This window comes from Dacryopinax primogenitus (assembly GCF_000292625.1).
Source record: "Dacryopinax primogenitus strain DJM-731 SS1 chromosome Unknown DACRYscaffold_3, whole genome shotgun sequence".
Taxonomy (NCBI): Eukaryota; Fungi; Basidiomycota; class Dacrymycetes; order Dacrymycetales; family Dacrymycetaceae; genus Dacryopinax; species Dacryopinax primogenitus.
In genome coordinates this window covers 1,158,716-1,174,778 of record NW_024467200.1, presented here as the reverse complement: position 1 = coordinate 1,174,778, position 16,063 = coordinate 1,158,716, and the positions used below count along the sequence as shown (strand labels likewise).

The 16,063-nt window shown below is 51.8% G+C and overlaps 9 protein-coding genes across 9 annotated transcripts in view; 5 read left to right on the top strand and 4 right to left on the bottom strand.

Moving 5' to 3' along the window:
• Nucleotides 1-706, bottom strand: part of DACRYDRAFT_114252 (uncharacterized protein) — a gene marked incomplete at its 5' end in the record, with an annotated part of 1,515 nt that extends 809 nt beyond the window's left edge. Inside the window, 2 exons of the mRNA XM_040769785.1 lie at nt 180-541; nt 601-706. Of these exons, the coding sequence (XP_040631838.1) occupies nt 180-541; nt 601-706 (468 nt within the window). The remainder of the gene's footprint in view (nt 1-179; nt 542-600) is intronic.
• Nucleotides 707-2,884: 2,178 nt separating this feature from the next.
• On the top strand, nt 2,885-4,270 carry DACRYDRAFT_75952 (Thioesterase/thiol ester dehydrase-isomerase; the record flags this gene model as incomplete). The annotated part of the gene is made up of 8 exons (XM_040776168.1): nt 2,885-2,964; nt 3,033-3,150; nt 3,200-3,208; nt 3,254-3,320; nt 3,365-3,764; nt 3,811-3,912; nt 3,959-4,043; nt 4,091-4,270. The coding sequence occupies 8 exons, from the start codon at nt 2,885-2,887 to the stop codon at nt 4,184-4,186; spliced, it is 957 nt and encodes a 318-aa protein (XP_040631837.1). The 3' UTR covers nt 4,187-4,270.
• A 96-nt stretch (nt 4,271-4,366) lies between these two features.
• Nucleotides 4,367-5,049, bottom strand: DACRYDRAFT_104835 (uncharacterized protein; the record flags this gene model as incomplete). Its single annotated transcript, XM_040767987.1, has 3 exons — nt 4,367-4,449; nt 4,498-4,763; nt 4,817-5,049. 3 exons carry the CDS (start codon nt 5,047-5,049, stop codon nt 4,367-4,369), a joined length of 582 nt encoding a protein of 193 aa, XP_040631836.1.
• A 1,192-nt stretch (nt 5,050-6,241) lies between these two features.
• On the top strand, nt 6,242-8,254 carry DACRYDRAFT_114250 (uncharacterized protein). Its single transcript, XM_040769784.1, has 5 exons — nt 6,242-6,404; nt 6,456-6,491; nt 6,538-7,000; nt 7,059-8,073; nt 8,124-8,254. The coding sequence occupies exons 2-5, from the start codon at nt 6,483-6,485 to the stop codon at nt 8,227-8,229; spliced, it is 1,593 nt and encodes a 530-aa protein (XP_040631835.1). The 5' UTR covers nt 6,242-6,404; nt 6,456-6,482; the 3' UTR covers nt 8,230-8,254.
• A 211-nt stretch (nt 8,255-8,465) lies between these two features.
• Nucleotides 8,466-9,672, bottom strand: DACRYDRAFT_114249 (RNA-binding domain-containing protein; the record flags this gene model as incomplete). The annotated part of the gene is made up of 3 exons (XM_040769783.1): nt 8,466-8,507; nt 8,558-9,013; nt 9,064-9,672. 3 exons carry the CDS (start codon nt 9,670-9,672, stop codon nt 8,496-8,498), a joined length of 1,077 nt encoding a protein of 358 aa, XP_040631834.1. The 3' UTR covers nt 8,466-8,495.
• Nucleotides 9,673-9,911: 239 nt separating this feature from the next.
• Nucleotides 9,912-10,638, top strand: DACRYDRAFT_104832 (uncharacterized protein; the record flags this gene model as incomplete). Its single annotated transcript, XM_040767986.1, has 4 exons — nt 9,912-10,137; nt 10,188-10,256; nt 10,305-10,423; nt 10,474-10,638. The coding sequence occupies 4 exons, from the start codon at nt 9,912-9,914 to the stop codon at nt 10,636-10,638; spliced, it is 579 nt and encodes a 192-aa protein (XP_040631833.1).
• A 397-nt stretch (nt 10,639-11,035) lies between these two features.
• On the bottom strand, nt 11,036-13,137 carry DACRYDRAFT_93334 (TPR-like protein; the record flags this gene model as incomplete). The annotated part of the gene is made up of 11 exons (XM_040777147.1): nt 11,036-11,272; nt 11,345-11,501; nt 11,548-11,673; nt 11,722-11,925; nt 11,974-12,119; nt 12,166-12,257; nt 12,307-12,466; nt 12,514-12,557; nt 12,610-12,676; nt 12,730-12,986; nt 13,053-13,137. The coding sequence occupies 11 exons, from the start codon at nt 13,135-13,137 to the stop codon at nt 11,036-11,038; spliced, it is 1,575 nt and encodes a 524-aa protein (XP_040631832.1).
• An 839-nt stretch (nt 13,138-13,976) lies between these two features.
• Nucleotides 13,977-14,706, top strand: DACRYDRAFT_114247 (ribonuclease III; the record flags this gene model as incomplete). Its single annotated transcript, XM_040769782.1, has 3 exons — nt 13,977-14,159; nt 14,206-14,439; nt 14,494-14,706. 2 exons carry the CDS (start codon nt 13,977-13,979, stop codon nt 14,437-14,439), a joined length of 417 nt encoding a protein of 138 aa, XP_040631831.1. The 3' UTR covers nt 14,494-14,706.
• A 505-nt stretch (nt 14,707-15,211) lies between these two features.
• Nucleotides 15,212-15,847, top strand: DACRYDRAFT_104829 (uncharacterized protein; the record flags this gene model as incomplete). Its single annotated transcript, XM_040767985.1, has 2 exons — nt 15,212-15,529; nt 15,581-15,847. The coding sequence occupies 2 exons, from the start codon at nt 15,212-15,214 to the stop codon at nt 15,845-15,847; spliced, it is 585 nt and encodes a 194-aa protein (XP_040631830.1).
• Between the last annotated feature and the right edge of the window lie 216 nt (nt 15,848-16,063).

Here is a 16,063-nt window from a genome sequence, read left to right as displayed (position 1 = left end):
ACGGTGTGCAGGATCGCGTTAGGAGGGAAGAGAGCAGCAGGCAGCGGCGCGGGAGGGGTGAGGACTTGCTCCGGAGAGCCGGATTGGCGTATTTTGGGGTAGGAGACGAAGTATGATACGACGCATAGCTGCTCCATCAGTCGTCAGGCGGTAGTTCCTGCTCAGGAAGGGGCGCTAACCCATTTATGATCCCAGCCTCCTATTGTGCTCCTGATCTCATACCTTCCCATAATCGGGATCTCCTTTATGAAGGAATAGTCGGCAGCCCCCATAGGGCAGGTTCCCTTATACGAGGAAAACCAGGTCAGGAAGAAATCCGCGCCAAACTGCATGCGCATTATATCGAGCGTCTTGGCATAACTGCTATTGCTCATGTGCCCGAACATGTCGCAGTCGTCGGGGGTTGCGAGTCCTTGCATTACATGAAGGCAGGAGAAGGGAGAGACGCCGATTGGACTGTTGGCTTCGAGGAACTTTTGAGGATTCCCGGACAGGAAGCGGCGCAAATGCGCGAGCCAGTTGGATTCGAACAGGGTTCGGACTGCCGGGGGGGAGGGCATAGGGCGTAAGTAGCGGTGGAGCGCAAAGGGATGGACGTACTGTGCCACATTAGTGGGAAGGAACGGATGTTGACCGCCAGCAGGAGGATGAAGAAGTACTTGAGTACTGTCCCCAGCGAGGGCAGGAGATCCAGCAGTGTCACCATTTCCATCAATCGTCGACTCGATAGAACCCACAGACCGTACTATTAGACAAAGAGGAAAGCGCGACCAAGCAGCAAGCGACCCCACTCTGAGATATGTAGCCCCCCGTCTGACTGGTGTATTCCGGTATTTATACGGTAAACAGCCATCACGATCAGTCAATTGTGCACCGCCCGCCCGGATGACAAAAAGCCCAGTACTAGAGTACTGTTCGCGGGATCAATCGACGGAGCAGGAAACGGTCATATGCCTAGTTGGGAGGGAATTGAGTGCGTGTACTGGACTGACAAAGTGAGTGAAACGATGCAGTCCGGTTGTAATACCCTTGCATGTGATTTTTCTGTTCAACATCGTCCCTGACGTATGAGCCAGTATTCGGATTGTCCCTTGCTAGCAAATGATGAACAAAAGATAAGAGCTGATTTTGCATGCAAGTGTAGTTTAGCCAGGATTGAGAGATCCGCAGTCTCCCGAGTGGATGTTTAGTATGCGATTGTTGAGGAATTTTCTGATGCTGATGCCCAAAAGACAGGCCATGTGGCAGTGCCAGGTATGCTTCTCTTCTGACTCGTGGTTACCAAATTCGGATGTTATAGTCGGCATGGTCGGCACGGTGCGCCCTTTTATCCTCTGCATTTACTGTGTTCTCCAAGTGTTTCACCGTGCTCCTCGGCTTTATGAACATCGATCATTTGGTCAAAGATTCATATTATGATCTCGCTACCAGCAACCTCATCCCCTCCAATATTCTTACAATTATATTCTTATCATCCATCAACCACAAAGCATAATTCAAACCATGCCCTCCCTCACTCTTCGCTCTCATCCCCGTCTCGGGCTCTCTCAGCTCAATAAAATGCTCGACACACTGCTCCGATATCTTCCCGGCTTACCGAGCCTAAGTGCACTCGGGAAGCTCGTCAAGTACGGCGCCATCATCCTGCTCGTCCTGAACGCGCGCAGCTTTCCAGGAATGTGGCACAGTACGTTCTTCATGTTCCATCAATCGTCCACTGACGCTTGCAGTCCGTCTCTGGGCCCATGTCTGGTGGTGGCAGTTCAAGCGCCTCCTATACATGAACACCAAGCGATATACGGAACTCCGATCCCCTATCGGCCAATCTCCCTTCAACTCCCTGCACGTCATGTCCGGTCTCGCAACGCTTGACGACAGCGACATGTTTGGCCATCTGAGCAATAGCAGTTATGCCAAGACGCTGGATATTGTCCGATTCCAGTTTCTCATGAAGTATGTGGTCGCGTTTTATGCGGAGAAGGGGGTGACAGCCCTCGGAGGGGGCCATTATGCATTTTTCAAAGAGATCCCTATTATGGCGCGGTACGAGATGCGCACGACGATAGGAGGATGGGATCAGAAATGGGTACGTCTGCCGCGCCTCCCCCTGTGCTGAGCTGATAAGCACAGATCTACCTCGTAACGTACTTCATCTCCTATCCGAAGGAACCTCCAGCTCTTAGATCCCCCCCTCCTCCGCTCCCCGCCGATCTCCTTCCAGAGGGCTCTACGCTCCACTGCGTTGCTGTCTCCCGGTACTGTTTCAAGAACCGACGGTTGACTGTTCCCCCTACTGTGGTGCTCTCCCTAGCTGGATTTGGGGGAACGAGTGAGATAGGCTGGGCACGCTGGCACAGGAAGGAGTTGCTGAGGAAGGAGGGGAAGGTGGGGAAGGTGCTGAAGGGCGAGTGGGGGGAAGAAATTGAGAGAGCGAGCGAGGATGGAGGGTGGGGAATGACAGAGTTTGAAGAGGAGAGGAAGCAGGGGATGCAGACTGTAGGAAAGCTGTGGGAGGGGATGGACGGACTTAGAGCTAAAGAGAAAATGATGACGATGTGATGTGATGTAGATTTTGTTATTGTTTCGGACACTGGTTGCCCCCAATAGGACGCGTGCTGGGCACAAGGCTTTGTAGAAGCGATCATCGGGGGAATTAACAGTAGAAGCTTTGAAGCACGTGAATCCCCGCATCGGGGGAACCCTGAGCAATACCCGGTCACTTGGCGTCAATATTAATATCAATATCCAAGCACTTTCAACTTGTTCTCTTCTCTTATCCTTAACCTCGCCTTTCCACTAATCCAATCTTTCCGCTGCCATTCCAACCACAAGTATTTCTTGTACTGTGTCTGACAAACCAGACTTGCAGCAGAAAGTCGAGACGATGGACGCACCCGAAAAAGACAGCGCAGAACACGAGCTCATCACCGCTTCCTTAGACCTAGAGCGGCTGGAACAAAACCTGTTCGTCCCCTCCTTCTCTCCCTTCCTCACTACAGTCCTTCCCTCCGCGGGTTACTGACTCTATGTAGGTTCAGGTCTAGATCGCTTTGGTTACCGTCGAGGGCCAGGGGCGTGTTCGGGGGGCAGGTCATCTCCCAAGCGTTGTTGAGTGCGACAAATACTGTCGATCCGGCTTACAGTGTCCATGTGAGCCCATTTTCCCGCTTTTTACAGTGCGAGAACTGATTGAGGGTAGTCGTTGCATGTAAGTGTTGGGTTGGGTGGTGCAGACTGGGACTGAGCAAGGTAGTGTTACTTCCTATACAGCGCGGACGCGAGCGTGCCTATCGTGTATCACGTCGAGACGCTGCGCAAAGGTGTGTCTCCCTCCCTCGACGTATCGCCTTCTAACTCCCTCCAGGACGCAGCTACACCGTCTGCTCAGTCAAGGCCGTCCAGTCCGGTTCCTGCATCTTTGCGATGCACTGCTCTTTCCACCGCCCGGAGCTTATCCAGCCCATGCATCAATGGCCCATGCCCTCCGATGTTCCCCCGCCTTCTGCCTGTCAGTTGCAGGAAGAGGTGTACGAGCAAGCTGCGCGCAGTCTCTTCCTGAGCGCGGAGGCTAGGGAGCGAGTGCTGTTGTACGCGAACGATAGGCGGCACAGTCCTATTGCCCTCAAGCTCGCAAAACGACCGGTCAGAGGAGAAGGATATGATGAGAGAGGGAGGACGATGTATTGGCTCAAAGCGCGCGGGGTGGGACACCTGGAACCGAGCTTCCACAAGTGTATCGTTGCCTACCTCTCCGATCTAGCATTGTGAGTCCTTCCCTTTTCTCCATGCGGAAAGCGCTCATGAGGGTAGTATCGGAGTAGCTGGTAAGGCGATGAGGTTGAGCAACGTTGCTAAGCCCCCGAATAGGCTGGCGATGCTCAGCTCACTTGATCATTCTATCTGGTTCTACGAGTACGTTGTTGAACTCGGACTTGGGAGTTGGACTGATGGAGAACAGCCATAATATTAACTGCGGCGACTGGCTGCTGCATGTGATCGAGTGTCCTGTGGGGGGATCGGGAAGGGGCTTAGTGCACGGAAGGGTATGTCAGCATTTTACTCGAGATACGGAGACTGAAGCTGCTTTTAGCTTTATACGCAAGATGGGAGGCTCGTGGCTGTCACCACCCAGGAAGGGGTCGTACGTGCTGATGTGGATGTGAAGGAGGAGAAAGCGAAGCTGTGATCACCGACTGAAGGAGATTGTGACTAATTCACTGTGTACCGACTCATGGACGATAGACTCATACGCATTCAAATTTCACTAAATGACATATATTGAGGGCATGAGGGAGGGTTGTAGAGCGAAGTTGGCACAGCTCCACTTTCTGACCGGCTTTGGATTGAAAGAGTTTCGTTTGGGGAGTTAGAGGAGGGAGCCGAGGAGCGCGTGGAGGTTGACGAAGACTGCTGTCTGGAGGTTGAGGAATGCGGAGATGCTCACGACCACTGGATCGGATAAGTCTAGAGCACAGAAAATGGTGGGACAGCACTCACGAGGTGCAAAAGCCACCAAGAAGCCAAGGAACACAGAAATGCAGATGTTGAGGAGCGCTGTAAGCTGAATATCGAGCGCGGGGAAATAGGCCGTCGCGCACGCCGGGACGGCAGCACAAACATTGACGAGCGCCGGGAAGAGTGCAAGGAAGACGTTGGCATATACGGTAACGACTGCAAGGATGTGGAGGGAAAGGTAGCCTTGGACGTCGAGTGCTGCGAGGGCGACGACGGCTGCGTTGATGTCGACGTTGATCTGGGCGAAACTAGAAAACGTTAGTCTCTCGCGTATATTGAGACGAGATTGGAAAAGACTGACACGTCAGCGAACGCGGCCACGTCGACCGTCGCACCAGCGAGGATGTCGGCAATGACAGCCACGTCCGCCTGGATGTTTGCGAGGAGCGTCGTGCCGATGGCGATGGCCGCTGTGTCTGGGGCGGTGCGAGTTTCAAGCTCGTGGGCCTCTTTGGCGACGATGGGGGTCGCGCTCGCCAGGAAGGCGAGAGAGAGGAAGAAGAGCGCGAAAGAGGCGAGGCGGGAGAACTGCATTGTCTGTGTTTGTTTGTTGGGTGTTTGGCTGAGGAGCTGACGAGGATGGCGGGTTTCAGGTGCAGTTTTATAGTTTTCTGGACTGGCTGGGAAGACTTACTGAACACCCTTAGCTCGATGCCGCCGGTACCGACGGTGATGCTGTGGCATACCATCAAGTGAGTGGGAAAGGGTGCACCTTGATCAACAATGGTGGCTGGCGGCACCGCTCATCGAGGAGGAGGAGCGACGAGCCAGTCAGCGTTCAGCCTTGTGTTAGTCCCATGAAAAAGGGAGAAAAATTCTCAGATTTTTTCACGAAGAATCAGCATGAAGGAAGTAATACCGGAACGAGGAGTCATCAGTCCAGTGGGAAGGAGAAGAATACGTGCTTCTGTGATGAAGACGCGATCAGCTGACAACCAGGATCCGGGGTACGAATTCGAACATGTGGGGTAGAAGAGATATTTCCCCCCAAGCGAAGGGTAGACGATCAAATTTGCTTCGGTCCCGAGGAATAACAGGGTTGGATAGCGTACAAAATGCGTAAATATGACACACCAGGGCATTTTGTTTTCATAACCCCAGAGAGTGGAAATCTGGCTGTCACGTGTTCCACCGGATTCGTTCCACTTCCATCGTCCCCTCATTCGTGTCTCCCAACGCCAAGCGCCTCCCTGTTAAGAGCACACATTCATGGCGCGTGAATCTCCCACAGCCGTTCAACTGACACTTCCTTAGGTCCTCCAGCCAATAAGACGTCCGTGTTATATTAAGAGGAACAGAGTCAACAGGGTGAATGAGCTGTGCCAGTATATAGCAGTTGACCAAGAAAAGCTGAGAGATATCTTGATGAGGGTCCAGGAGGAAGAGATGGACTGAGAACCTCTCGGGAGTGGCAGGCAGATAGGCCCTTGGACCAAGAGAAATGAGAAGTAAACGTGGATGCACTAGCAGACCCGTTGACGAGTGGACGGCCGCGGAGGCACGAAACACCTGAAGATATAAGAGAGAAAACACGTTAGATATGATATGATTCAGTTTTCTTGTCACAATATATTGTCCATTGTTTCAACGGCAGTGCTTCACTTCACTGTGAGGATGGTGATAGAAGGGGAATGAAAGAAAGAGGCGATGCCGCCTCATGGCTGAGATTACTTTATTTGAGTCGGAAGCATTCATCACTTTCATGCAGCGTTGGCCACACAAGCAGTCACTACCACTCTGTTACGACCACCACCTCTGCGTACAGGACCACGTTCAACAACGTATATAAAGGCCTTCACGATTGTCCAACTGCTACATTGATTTTTATCTTGCTTGACTACGTAGACAGCTTGTGTTATATCCTTTTGCTGTCTGTCACTGTGTTACACGTGAGTCGTGGAGGCAACTTCGTCTGACCTCGTACTAACACCGCGTATCAGTATACCTTCCTCATCGAATCACACATCATGAGTAGTGTATGTCAACCCAGACCCGTTTTACTCGCCGTTGATAGCGATTCAGTTCGCTGCCCTCGCCAAAGCCGCCCAAACACAACAAGCCGCTACGATCGCGCAGCAGAAAGCCGCTGAGGAAGCACAAGCTCGTAAGGCCGATAGTGCACGCAAAGCTGAAGAACAGCGACGCAAGGACATTGCTGCGCTGCGTGCGAAGCAGTTAGAGGCTATAGAGCGGGAAAAACAGAAGCTGGAAGCGAAGCGCTTAGAGCGAGAGCAGGCCGAGAGGGAGAGGGGCTCAGAGTTTAAGGAGAAGCAAGACCTGAAGAAGAGGTTGAATGGGTCAAGCCGCGGCGCAGAGAGTCCGAAGCCGAGTGCCGAGAGGGTGAGCGCAGGTGGGAGTAGGGCGAGGAGTTCGACACCCGTTGGATTGACGCTAGAGGAGAGGAGGAGGGCGATATTTGAAAGGCAGACGAGGGATGCATCGCACCGAAAATCCGGAATTCGTACGACGAAATCAGTTCGCGGATGTGAGTGACATGAATACATTCTTACCCCACTGGACTGATCTATCCTATGATGTTGCAGTGGGCGATGGAGATGTTCGAGTTGTCACCGATCCTCATGCTGTCTCGCTCAGTACCAGTACCAGCGTTTCCGACGGTCTAACTGCTCGCCAACGCCTCGCAATGTTACCTGTCACACTCACCAAGCTCAACACGGAAAAGCGCGACCTGCGTGGTCCGCTCGAAATCCAGATGGAGCTGCAGAAACAGCGTGCTGCGGCGGGTGAAGGCGACCCCGTCGGATTCAGAGAAGAGAAGAAGAGAGAGGAGATGGTACGACGCGAACGGGCCATGAAAGCTAAGCAGGAGAGGCTGATGCGGGAGATGTCGGGGATGAAGAAGGTTTTGAGTGAGGATGAAGCAGGAAGGGAAGTAGGTGAGAGCGATGAGGAGAGGAAGGATGTCGAGAAGCCGAAGGAGAAAGAACGACCTAAGGAGAAGGACAAGGACAAGCACCATGATGGAAGCCGTGAGGGAGACAAAGATAAGGACAAGGAACGCCCGAAGGATCTACCTCTCACTGCCCAAAAGCCAAATGGTGCCCCTCGAGCTTCATTGGCTGTTGGCACTTCCTCACCGCGTCCCCGGGATAAACCGCTTACCTCCGTCGCTCCGCCTCGCCCAGCCTCTGCGTCCCAATCCTCGTCTGTAACCACGAAGAGCTTTTTGGTCTCAGCTTCTACATCCAAGACTGTCGTCGATGGCCCAAGCAAGCCACAGCGCCCGGCTGATACGAAGCGTACAGCAGTCTCTTCCTCTGCCATTCAGTCTACCAAGCGCAAGCGCACTCCATCCGATGAGTATACGTCAGAAGAGGAGGATAGGCACTACAAGAAGCAGTCACGCGCTGATGATCGCGGGCGTGCGCGCCATCGGAGGGACTCAGACGCTGGCTTGCACGGGGAAACGCGAAGAGCTCTGGACGATGTGCTTTCCATGTTTAGAAGGGGCGGGCAGCAGAGGGATCAGCGATGGAGCGATGACGACGACGACATGGAAGCTACCGGCGAGGACTTGTGGAGAGAAGAGAAGGCCAGGTAAGTGTCGTGATTCACGGAAAGAGACAACGCTGATGTTTGGTTACCAGTGAAAGGCTCGCTAGGCTAGAGGATGAGAGGGAGGCAGCGGAAGAGGCGAAGCATGAGGCGGAAAAACGTCGCAAGCGCCTGCAGATGATGAAGGGTGGCAAGTGATACGCCGAACCTCTGGCATTGTTTCTTTGAACTTGAATTGTGGTCGTGTTCGGTGTATTCTTGTTGAAGGGGTTGATGTAGATGCCACTCCGATTGAAACATATTGTATGTATATCATTCCAGCGTCACCAACTTTGATCAAGTTCTCCTGCCTGCGTGCGGTGATTCCTCGCAGATGCGCGTTGAGCTAAATATGAACAAGGTATCACATTGCACAGAACCAAGAATGACGGGAACAAAGAATGCAAAGCACAACCGCTCTCCATCTAACTGGCTTTCTGCAGACATTGTCAGCTTTCTTGCGTCACATTAGGGACGAAAAACTCACAAAGCCTGCCGCATCAATATCATAATCAATCCCCAACTCCGCCAGCTTGCGTTTCTTCTCCTCCTGCCTCTTCAGCAGCCTCTCTGCCGATTTCTTCTGATCCTCCTCCGTCCGCTCCTTGTTATGCTTCAACCGGGCGACCCTCGCACGCGGCACCGGCCTAAACTTGCGGTTCGCGCCAACCCAGAGCCCCGGGTGCACCTTTTCGTTTGGTATAACTTTGCACTGCAGCAGACGGCCGAACATGAGGTAATTGTTTGTCGCATCTGCCACGATCTCGGCTACGGGCAGCGAGTCGAACTCGATGAACGCGTAGTGTTTTGACTTGCCCGTCTTCTTGTTGCGCGAGAGGCGAAGGCGCGTGACAGTGCCAAACTGGGAGAAGTAGCCACGCATTTGATCCTCGTAGAAACCATGCGGGATGCGCCCTAGATAGAGCACTCCCCGTTCTTCGGTCTGAGAGAAAGGGTCAGAGCGATCCTTTTGAAGACACGGAAATAGCATACTTTTTGCTTCTTCGCCTTATCCAACCTCCTCTTTATCGTAGCATCGTCTTTCGCAATAGTTGGCAGCTTTCCGAGATCAATGGGTTCGGCATCGACATCGTCGTCATCATCTGAGGAATCCTCTCCGCTCGTGAAGCCATGGAGCTCCTCGCCGTCTTCCTCGTTCTCCTCCTCAGGCTGCTCAGCATTATCTTCGACATCGTCATTCCCAGCCTCATCGTCTTTTTTTTCAGGCTCTGGTTCTGGTACGTTCTTGGAGCGCTTGCCCTTTGTCGCGCCTTCAGAGATCATAACCTTTTTTGCAACTTTCGTCGACTTGGCAGGTGGGGGCAGAGCCTCCACAACCTTAGCGACCTCCTTGCTCTTTTTTGCTGCCTCGGCCTTCTTGACCTTCACCTCATTTGAGCCGTCCGCGACTGCTGACTTGCGCCTTTTCTTTTCAACGACAGCATCCTCCTGCTCAATGTCGAGCTTCCGCTTCTTCGCCTTGTCCGCAGTAGGTGCCTTCTCTGCAGGAGCAGGAACAGAAGACTTTGGGGCCTTCCTGGGCTTGAGCTCGCTTTTTCTAGATTTCTCTAGTGGCTTCGTCGTTTTGGTCTTGGTCGGCATCGTGATGACAGGGTATTGAACAGCGCAGACGATCTATAAAGTGCTCGAGGACCCTTTGCAAACCACAGCAAAATTCTGGTTCCGGTAGAGTTCTGGAATACCGTTTTCAGCTGCTTCGTGCACGTGCTGTTATCGATATTCTACCTTTTCAGGTGAACAGTTCCTTAAATCCATCACGAGGCTTGGATTGTCCTTCTAACTCTTCTATTGCGCCCTGTTGAGGCTCATCTTTGGTTTTCATGGACTATTATATCACGAGCTCACGCAAAGAACTATTCGGCAACTCTGAGGCGGCAGGATCGAGTCTTCCTGCTGATCCTACAGAATTGGCGGTATTTGATGATGCTCTCAAGGCCCAGCTGGATGTACCAATCGTTCCCGATTCTGAGGAAAAACTCAAATCGACCAAGAAATCCAAGAAGAGGCGACATGTAGCAGATGCTGTCCAAGTGGAGCCTGTCTTTGGTAAATCGAAACAACAAGGACGACGATAGAGAGGTCTGATTCTCTATTAGAGTTCAAACTCGTCTCTGGATCTAGCCAACCCCAAAGCATTTCTCTTCAGGAACCGGCTGCTTTAGCAGGTACGATGCGTGTGCATACTCCAGCTGAAAATGCTGAAATGATCGCAGGTATCTTAAACCCACACGTATATGAGGATACAACAGAAGAAGAAGATCAGAGAAGGCAACGTGTCAGCGGGATAGCCGTGGATACTTCCTGGCTTTTGAAGGAAGCGAGCACGAATTGGGTAAGACCCCATTTCTTGTATAGACGACATGGTCTAATATGGTCTCACAGGCATCTCCCAAACCTCATAAGCAACCAGTCGAAGTGAAGGTCGATGTTAAGGGTGATACGATACCATCACTGTTCGTGGTGGAAAGGCAACGATGGCCATTGAAACCAAACGAGCGCTCGTCAGTTGCCGCTAAGGCAAATGTGCAGAAGATACGAGTGAAATAACCATGTCAAGACTGGGACAGAAGGAAAACAGAGAATCAATGCACATGCACTATACACCCGACCATCCATCCATCTACTCTAACTCATGTCCATATCATCGAGCGACATCCCCGAAACACCTGCAATAGCCGACACCGAAACAAGCGAAATGCTCGACGTTTCCTTCGCAGGGTCGAACCGCACCTTCGCCAGCTTCCGCATCTGGTCCTGTTTTTTCTGTTCGCGCAACACGTTGGTCCGCCATGTTTCTATATCCTTGGGCATGCCTCTGAAGGCGAAGTGACCAGCGTCGGCAGAGTCTTCCAGGGCGAGGTTGAGCAATGTGATAGTATCGTTATCCGCTGGTCTGATGCTCAGAGCCTGCGCAGGCGATTAGCGCGGGATCTCGCAAATTGGATCAATATACCTCATGGTACGACATGATGGCATCATCTATCTCGCCCAGCAGATGCTGTACCATGCCCAAAGAAGTCATCGCCGAAGCATTCCTAGGCTGCAGATCGAGGACCTTGGTGAAATTAGTCTTCGCATCTTGTAATCGGCCCAGCCTCCGATATGCCTGAGCTAGGTTGTAACGGGTTTTGATCCAAATGCTCTGAGAGCTTTGGGTGGTGTCGGCTAGCTCAAGGGCACGCTCGAGGTAGATGACTGCGTCGCTGTAACTAGAGACGGTTTAGTTTGCAGAATATATGCAGTCTATGATGACTCGCTGTTCGTTATAATATTCCAGAACACCCAGTTCGTTGTACACTAGGGGATCAGAGTTGCATATCTTCAGGGCCGCAGCCAGATGCTCGCTTGCCAGGGTTAAATTGAAAACTTGAAGATGCTGCATGCCAATGAACAGGAGTGGTAGGTGAGATCTAATCTTGATCAGCACAGTGATTCATCCTGCCAACAAACACTCACCCCTGGAATAAGCGGGAAGCAGTGGAATATGCCGTCACTGCTTGGTCGTGTTCCCCCTCCAAAGCAAATGTATGACCAAAACCGATCCATGCCGGACCAAAGCGCGGCTCCATGATCGAAGCTTTACTAAGACACCTATCAGGGAACAGAGCGCAGTGAATTGGGTCTGCAAACCTGAAATATTTCCTTCCTTCACCGTATTTCTTTTGTGTTAGATACCAAACACCCACGGCATACCAACTGATTGCAGAATTTGGTTCTCGTTCAACGAGCTCATGTGCAAGGAGGAACAAGCGGCTATGCATATGCGAGAGGTGATGCATACAAGCAAGATGTAGGGGAAGAGTTGCAGTGTGTACATTGACCTGATTAAGGATCCTGAAACGCCGTGAGTTACGTATATGCAGCCCAGCTTCTTGCACTTACTGGGATGTGATGAGGAAACAGTCGGCCCAGCGATTTTGACTATAAAGGGTGTCGGCGAGGCCGAAGAGGACGTCGCTGTTTCCGTGGAGGTCGTATTGGCTCTCCAACTTTTTTCGAGCTTCTGCCATTTCGTCCATGTGTTTGTACTGAGTGAATGTCATTGAATGCCTATGAAACTGAGAGCGGACGAACCTTTTTTAGCCTTTGCATATACATTAGCCTCACGAACTCGGCATCTTCTGGTGTTTGCTCCTTGTATGCTAACCCTTGCACGAACTCCCACTCTGACCATTGTGATGAGCGTGAATCAGTCACAAGAACATCATGTCATACCTTCATCTACACTCATCATCTCGCCTGCAACTAGTTGTTCCAGGGCATCGTAACACTTGACATCAAGCGCCAATGCCTCCATAAAACATTGCTTTGCCCGGTCTGCGCGATTCACCCGTAGCAACAGCAGCCCTCGTAAGTGGCACATAGATGCCTCGACCTGAATTCGATGAACAATAGCGCAACGATTTCGGCAGTTGGGCACACCTTGAACCCACCATCACGATTCGGTATTAAAGGACCAGACTGACCTACAGCAGCATCAGATACCAGTACATGACTCCGATCCATCTCATTACATACCCGTCTGAGTGAACGGATTCGTTTCTCCCAGTAGCTCGAGCGCTTCTGCCCATTTTCCCAGCTTGACCTACGAGCGCTTTGAGCACAAGTCTTCAGCAAATCAAGCACATAATTACGCACCTGACATTGAGCTGCCAAGTACCGACATCCAATGCTCAGATCCACTAATCGTACGCCCTGTTTCCCAGCAGTCTGTATCTTCCCTCCCCCAATAGGCTCAGTCAGAAAGCCATTCAAGTCCTCCCGTTCCTTCCCCTTGAGTGATGGGGCGGTCTTAGCTGGCATTGTGAACTCTTTAAGCAGGAGAGTCTCGGCGCGCGAGTATTCATGATTCAAAAAGTGCGCTTGTGCAAGCCAAAATGCATCATTCGGATCATCTATTCGAATATCGAACGGATATCAGCTACAATAGGCGGTATGACGAGCTCAGAGAGTGCACTAACGGGTCCAGCTGAGCACCTTATCCCCCCAATAAACAGAGCTCTCGTACAGGTGCTGCGTCATCGCATCATGTCGCCAGAGCCGCATCCTGTCCACTGCAGTCCACCCCTCTTCCGTCAAATCGCCCTCCTGTTGCTCCTCTGCCTTCTCCGGCTCTGCCACTGGGAGTGTGATCTTCTGAGGGAAAGGGGTCGATGTTCCTACTATGGACGTGCGCTGTAATGCAAGTTCTCGCTTGCGCACAAGACGCTGTGCAAGGCTCTGCACGGGACTAGCATGAAGAAGAGATGCATTCGGATCGAGGCCAGCGGGGTGTGACGGACCACCTGTCACGAGAGACTTGACAAGAGAATGAGGACCAAGAGAGAACGAAGAAGCAAAGGAGGTTGATTCGAGATCTTGTAAACCCGGTACTGGCGCAAGTGTATACGGTACGTTGGGCCCAGTTGGTGTGCGCAGATTAAACGCCATGTATGCAGGTCGACCTTGAGGAGGCGCTAATCGTCGACCATTCTCTTCAACGCGTCTTTCGCGTGAAGGGAACGCGTCGTCGACTGCCTCCGTTGCAGCTTTGATTTGTTGATATCTTTATTTCTACGTGAACAACATACCGACATTCTTTTCTTTTCTTTTCTAAGGTATCAATGAGTTGTAATGACTTTGCCTCTACCAACAATATGCGAAGATAATCAAACGTGGGCTTGTCAGCGTCTCTTTCGGGTTTTTGGATGCCATGTGACATGCTTCTGGGACAATCGCTGGCAATTGCAAGGACGAGCAATCCTACGCAGGCAGCCTCGTGTTCGGCACATTGAATGATGGATGGTGCATAAAAGGCGACAGACCGGGACTTTGACATCTTCAGGCTCTGCCTCTCCTCTCTCACTGCCTCTCCTGCCCCATTTCCCTGTCTAAGCATCGAAGTCATGGTCCACGATGTACCCCTCCCTCCTATCCAAGAAGCAGACAGACGTTTGAGAGTCTTCAGTCACAGGGGTCTTCCCAAAGACAATACCCGTTTTGCTCTTCTCGGAGCCGCTCTCCTCGGAACGATCGCCACCCTGTACAAGTTGGTCCAGTTCCCGGATGGGACGAGCGGAGATATCACTGTGCGTTTCTGTCACCAAAACGGACTAAATTCTGAGCAATGTCTAGGAAGAACGCAGTGAACTCATGAGGCAGGACGCGATGGCGTGGTGCACCACGCACTACGGCCTGGAAAAGCAGCTTAGAGCCCGCGAGAACACGGAGTCGGTCCGGCAGGCCGCCTCTGCACAAGCCACGCTCTTTCAGGCTTATGTGGCGGCGGTTTTTCTCGAATCTAACTTTGACTTTTCTTTGATTAGAAACTGGCTATTCTCGCTATGGGATCTCAGGTCCAGTTCATAGGTGAGCCTTGTTTCGCTCCCTCGAGTGAGAGCCTGCACTCAGACGTCGATGTAGAGCGATATGGACTGATACCTGCCGCATGACCCGAGCGAATGTGGTGGTATACTCCATTGCTCATTCCAAGTGCTCTGATCAGGGTTGATCTTGGAAGTCAGCAATGGCTGTATGCTCTAGCATTCCCTAGCGTGATGAGGAGGCTCCAGGCTGTGGTCGTTCTCGATCCTTCATTTTCCTAGTTCTGTTTCCTGGAATTCCGAATGTCAAATTGCCATCGTTTTAACGCTGGCGTTCGTTGTCTTCTTTCCGAAATCATCTCCCGACTTCCTCGCCTCTTGGATGTCTGTCAACCGCAAGGCTCTCAGCTTTGTCCTTGTCTCAAACGGTTTCAATCCCACGACAGCATGTACACAAGCAAGCGCGCGTCTCTTTCGCTGCAATGGGTAACTGCGCGCCCGCAGTTCGGGATCGTCTCATTTTTTCGTGTCGTTCTTTTCACATTTACAACTTTTCCGTGCCCCACAGCATGCACCTGTTGGTAAGAAATGGTGTTCTGGTCGAGTAATGCTCTGACATCGCGCTTGAACCGGGATTCGGCGGAAAACCCCAGCGCTTTGGCAACAAATCATGAGGGTCATCTGATTGTGCTGGATCTGCATAACAATAGACCGCGCGATCTCATCAGATATAAATAAAGCCGTGAACGCGGCCCCTGGGCCCCACAGCAAGTTGACCTTCCACTACGACAACGAAATAACCACCTCGCAACAACACCATGTCCGAGACTCTCGTCGATTCCAGTCCTCGCACTAATAGCACGTTCGAGACTCTCGTCAATTCCAGTACTGGCACTACTAGTAATGGCACGTCCGAGACTCTCGTCATTGCCAGTCCTCGCACTAATGGCAGCACTGGGTCACCTCTGCCTGAGCTGCCTGGACTTCTTCCCGATGTCAGGGAGAGAGTTTTCCGTCATTCTGGTCTTGCAGACAACAACGATCGTCTTTCCTTGCTTGGGGCCACAATTTTGCCTCTCGTCGTGACTGAATGGCTTATGGACAGTCGACCGCTGGCCGCATCAGGAGAGCTTACGGTGAGCTAACAAGAGCTGCCTTGCATCTCCGTCACTAACTGAAGTGAACAGCAACAGCGCTCGTTGCGTGTCGACAAAAAAGTTGTGGCGAAGTGGTCTCGGATGTATGACTTACCGAACCGTCTGAATTGCGCTGCCAACGAAATGATGGTGCGCGCCAGTATTCCCGCCCAAAGCCAAGTTTTCTATGCATATATCGGAGCGATTCGTCAAACTGAAGACCCCGGCGAAGATGAAGACGAATATGGGTGGACTCAAGTTAATCGCTTCGTTCGTCGACTGCTTGATGCCGATCCAACTCTCACGCTTCGCGAATAAAGAGATTGGTAGTAGTACTGTATGGACGCTCTTTCGGTACAATACCTCTCTCAACCAAATTCCCTCATCTACCATCAATTCACCCGATTTATTCTCTTTGTCAGTATTGTAATGGAATGAGAACGAAATATCCATTGTTTCCCACCAATAATAGGCGGTTATCACATTCTACCACTTAGGAGGTCAGGGTTCGCCGACGTAACCCGAACAGAGCGT

Excerpts from the sequence above, each read along its gene's own strand:
- DACRYDRAFT_114250 (XM_040769784.1), top strand. Across the intron at positions 7,001-7,058 it reads GACGAAATCAGTTCGCGGAT|TGGGCGATGGAGATGTTCGA; the intron begins GTGAGTGACATG and ends ATGATGTTGCAG. Across the intron at positions 8,074-8,123 it reads TGGAGAGAAGAGAAGGCCAG|TGAAAGGCTCGCTAGGCTAG; the intron begins GTAAGTGTCGTG and ends TTTGGTTACCAG.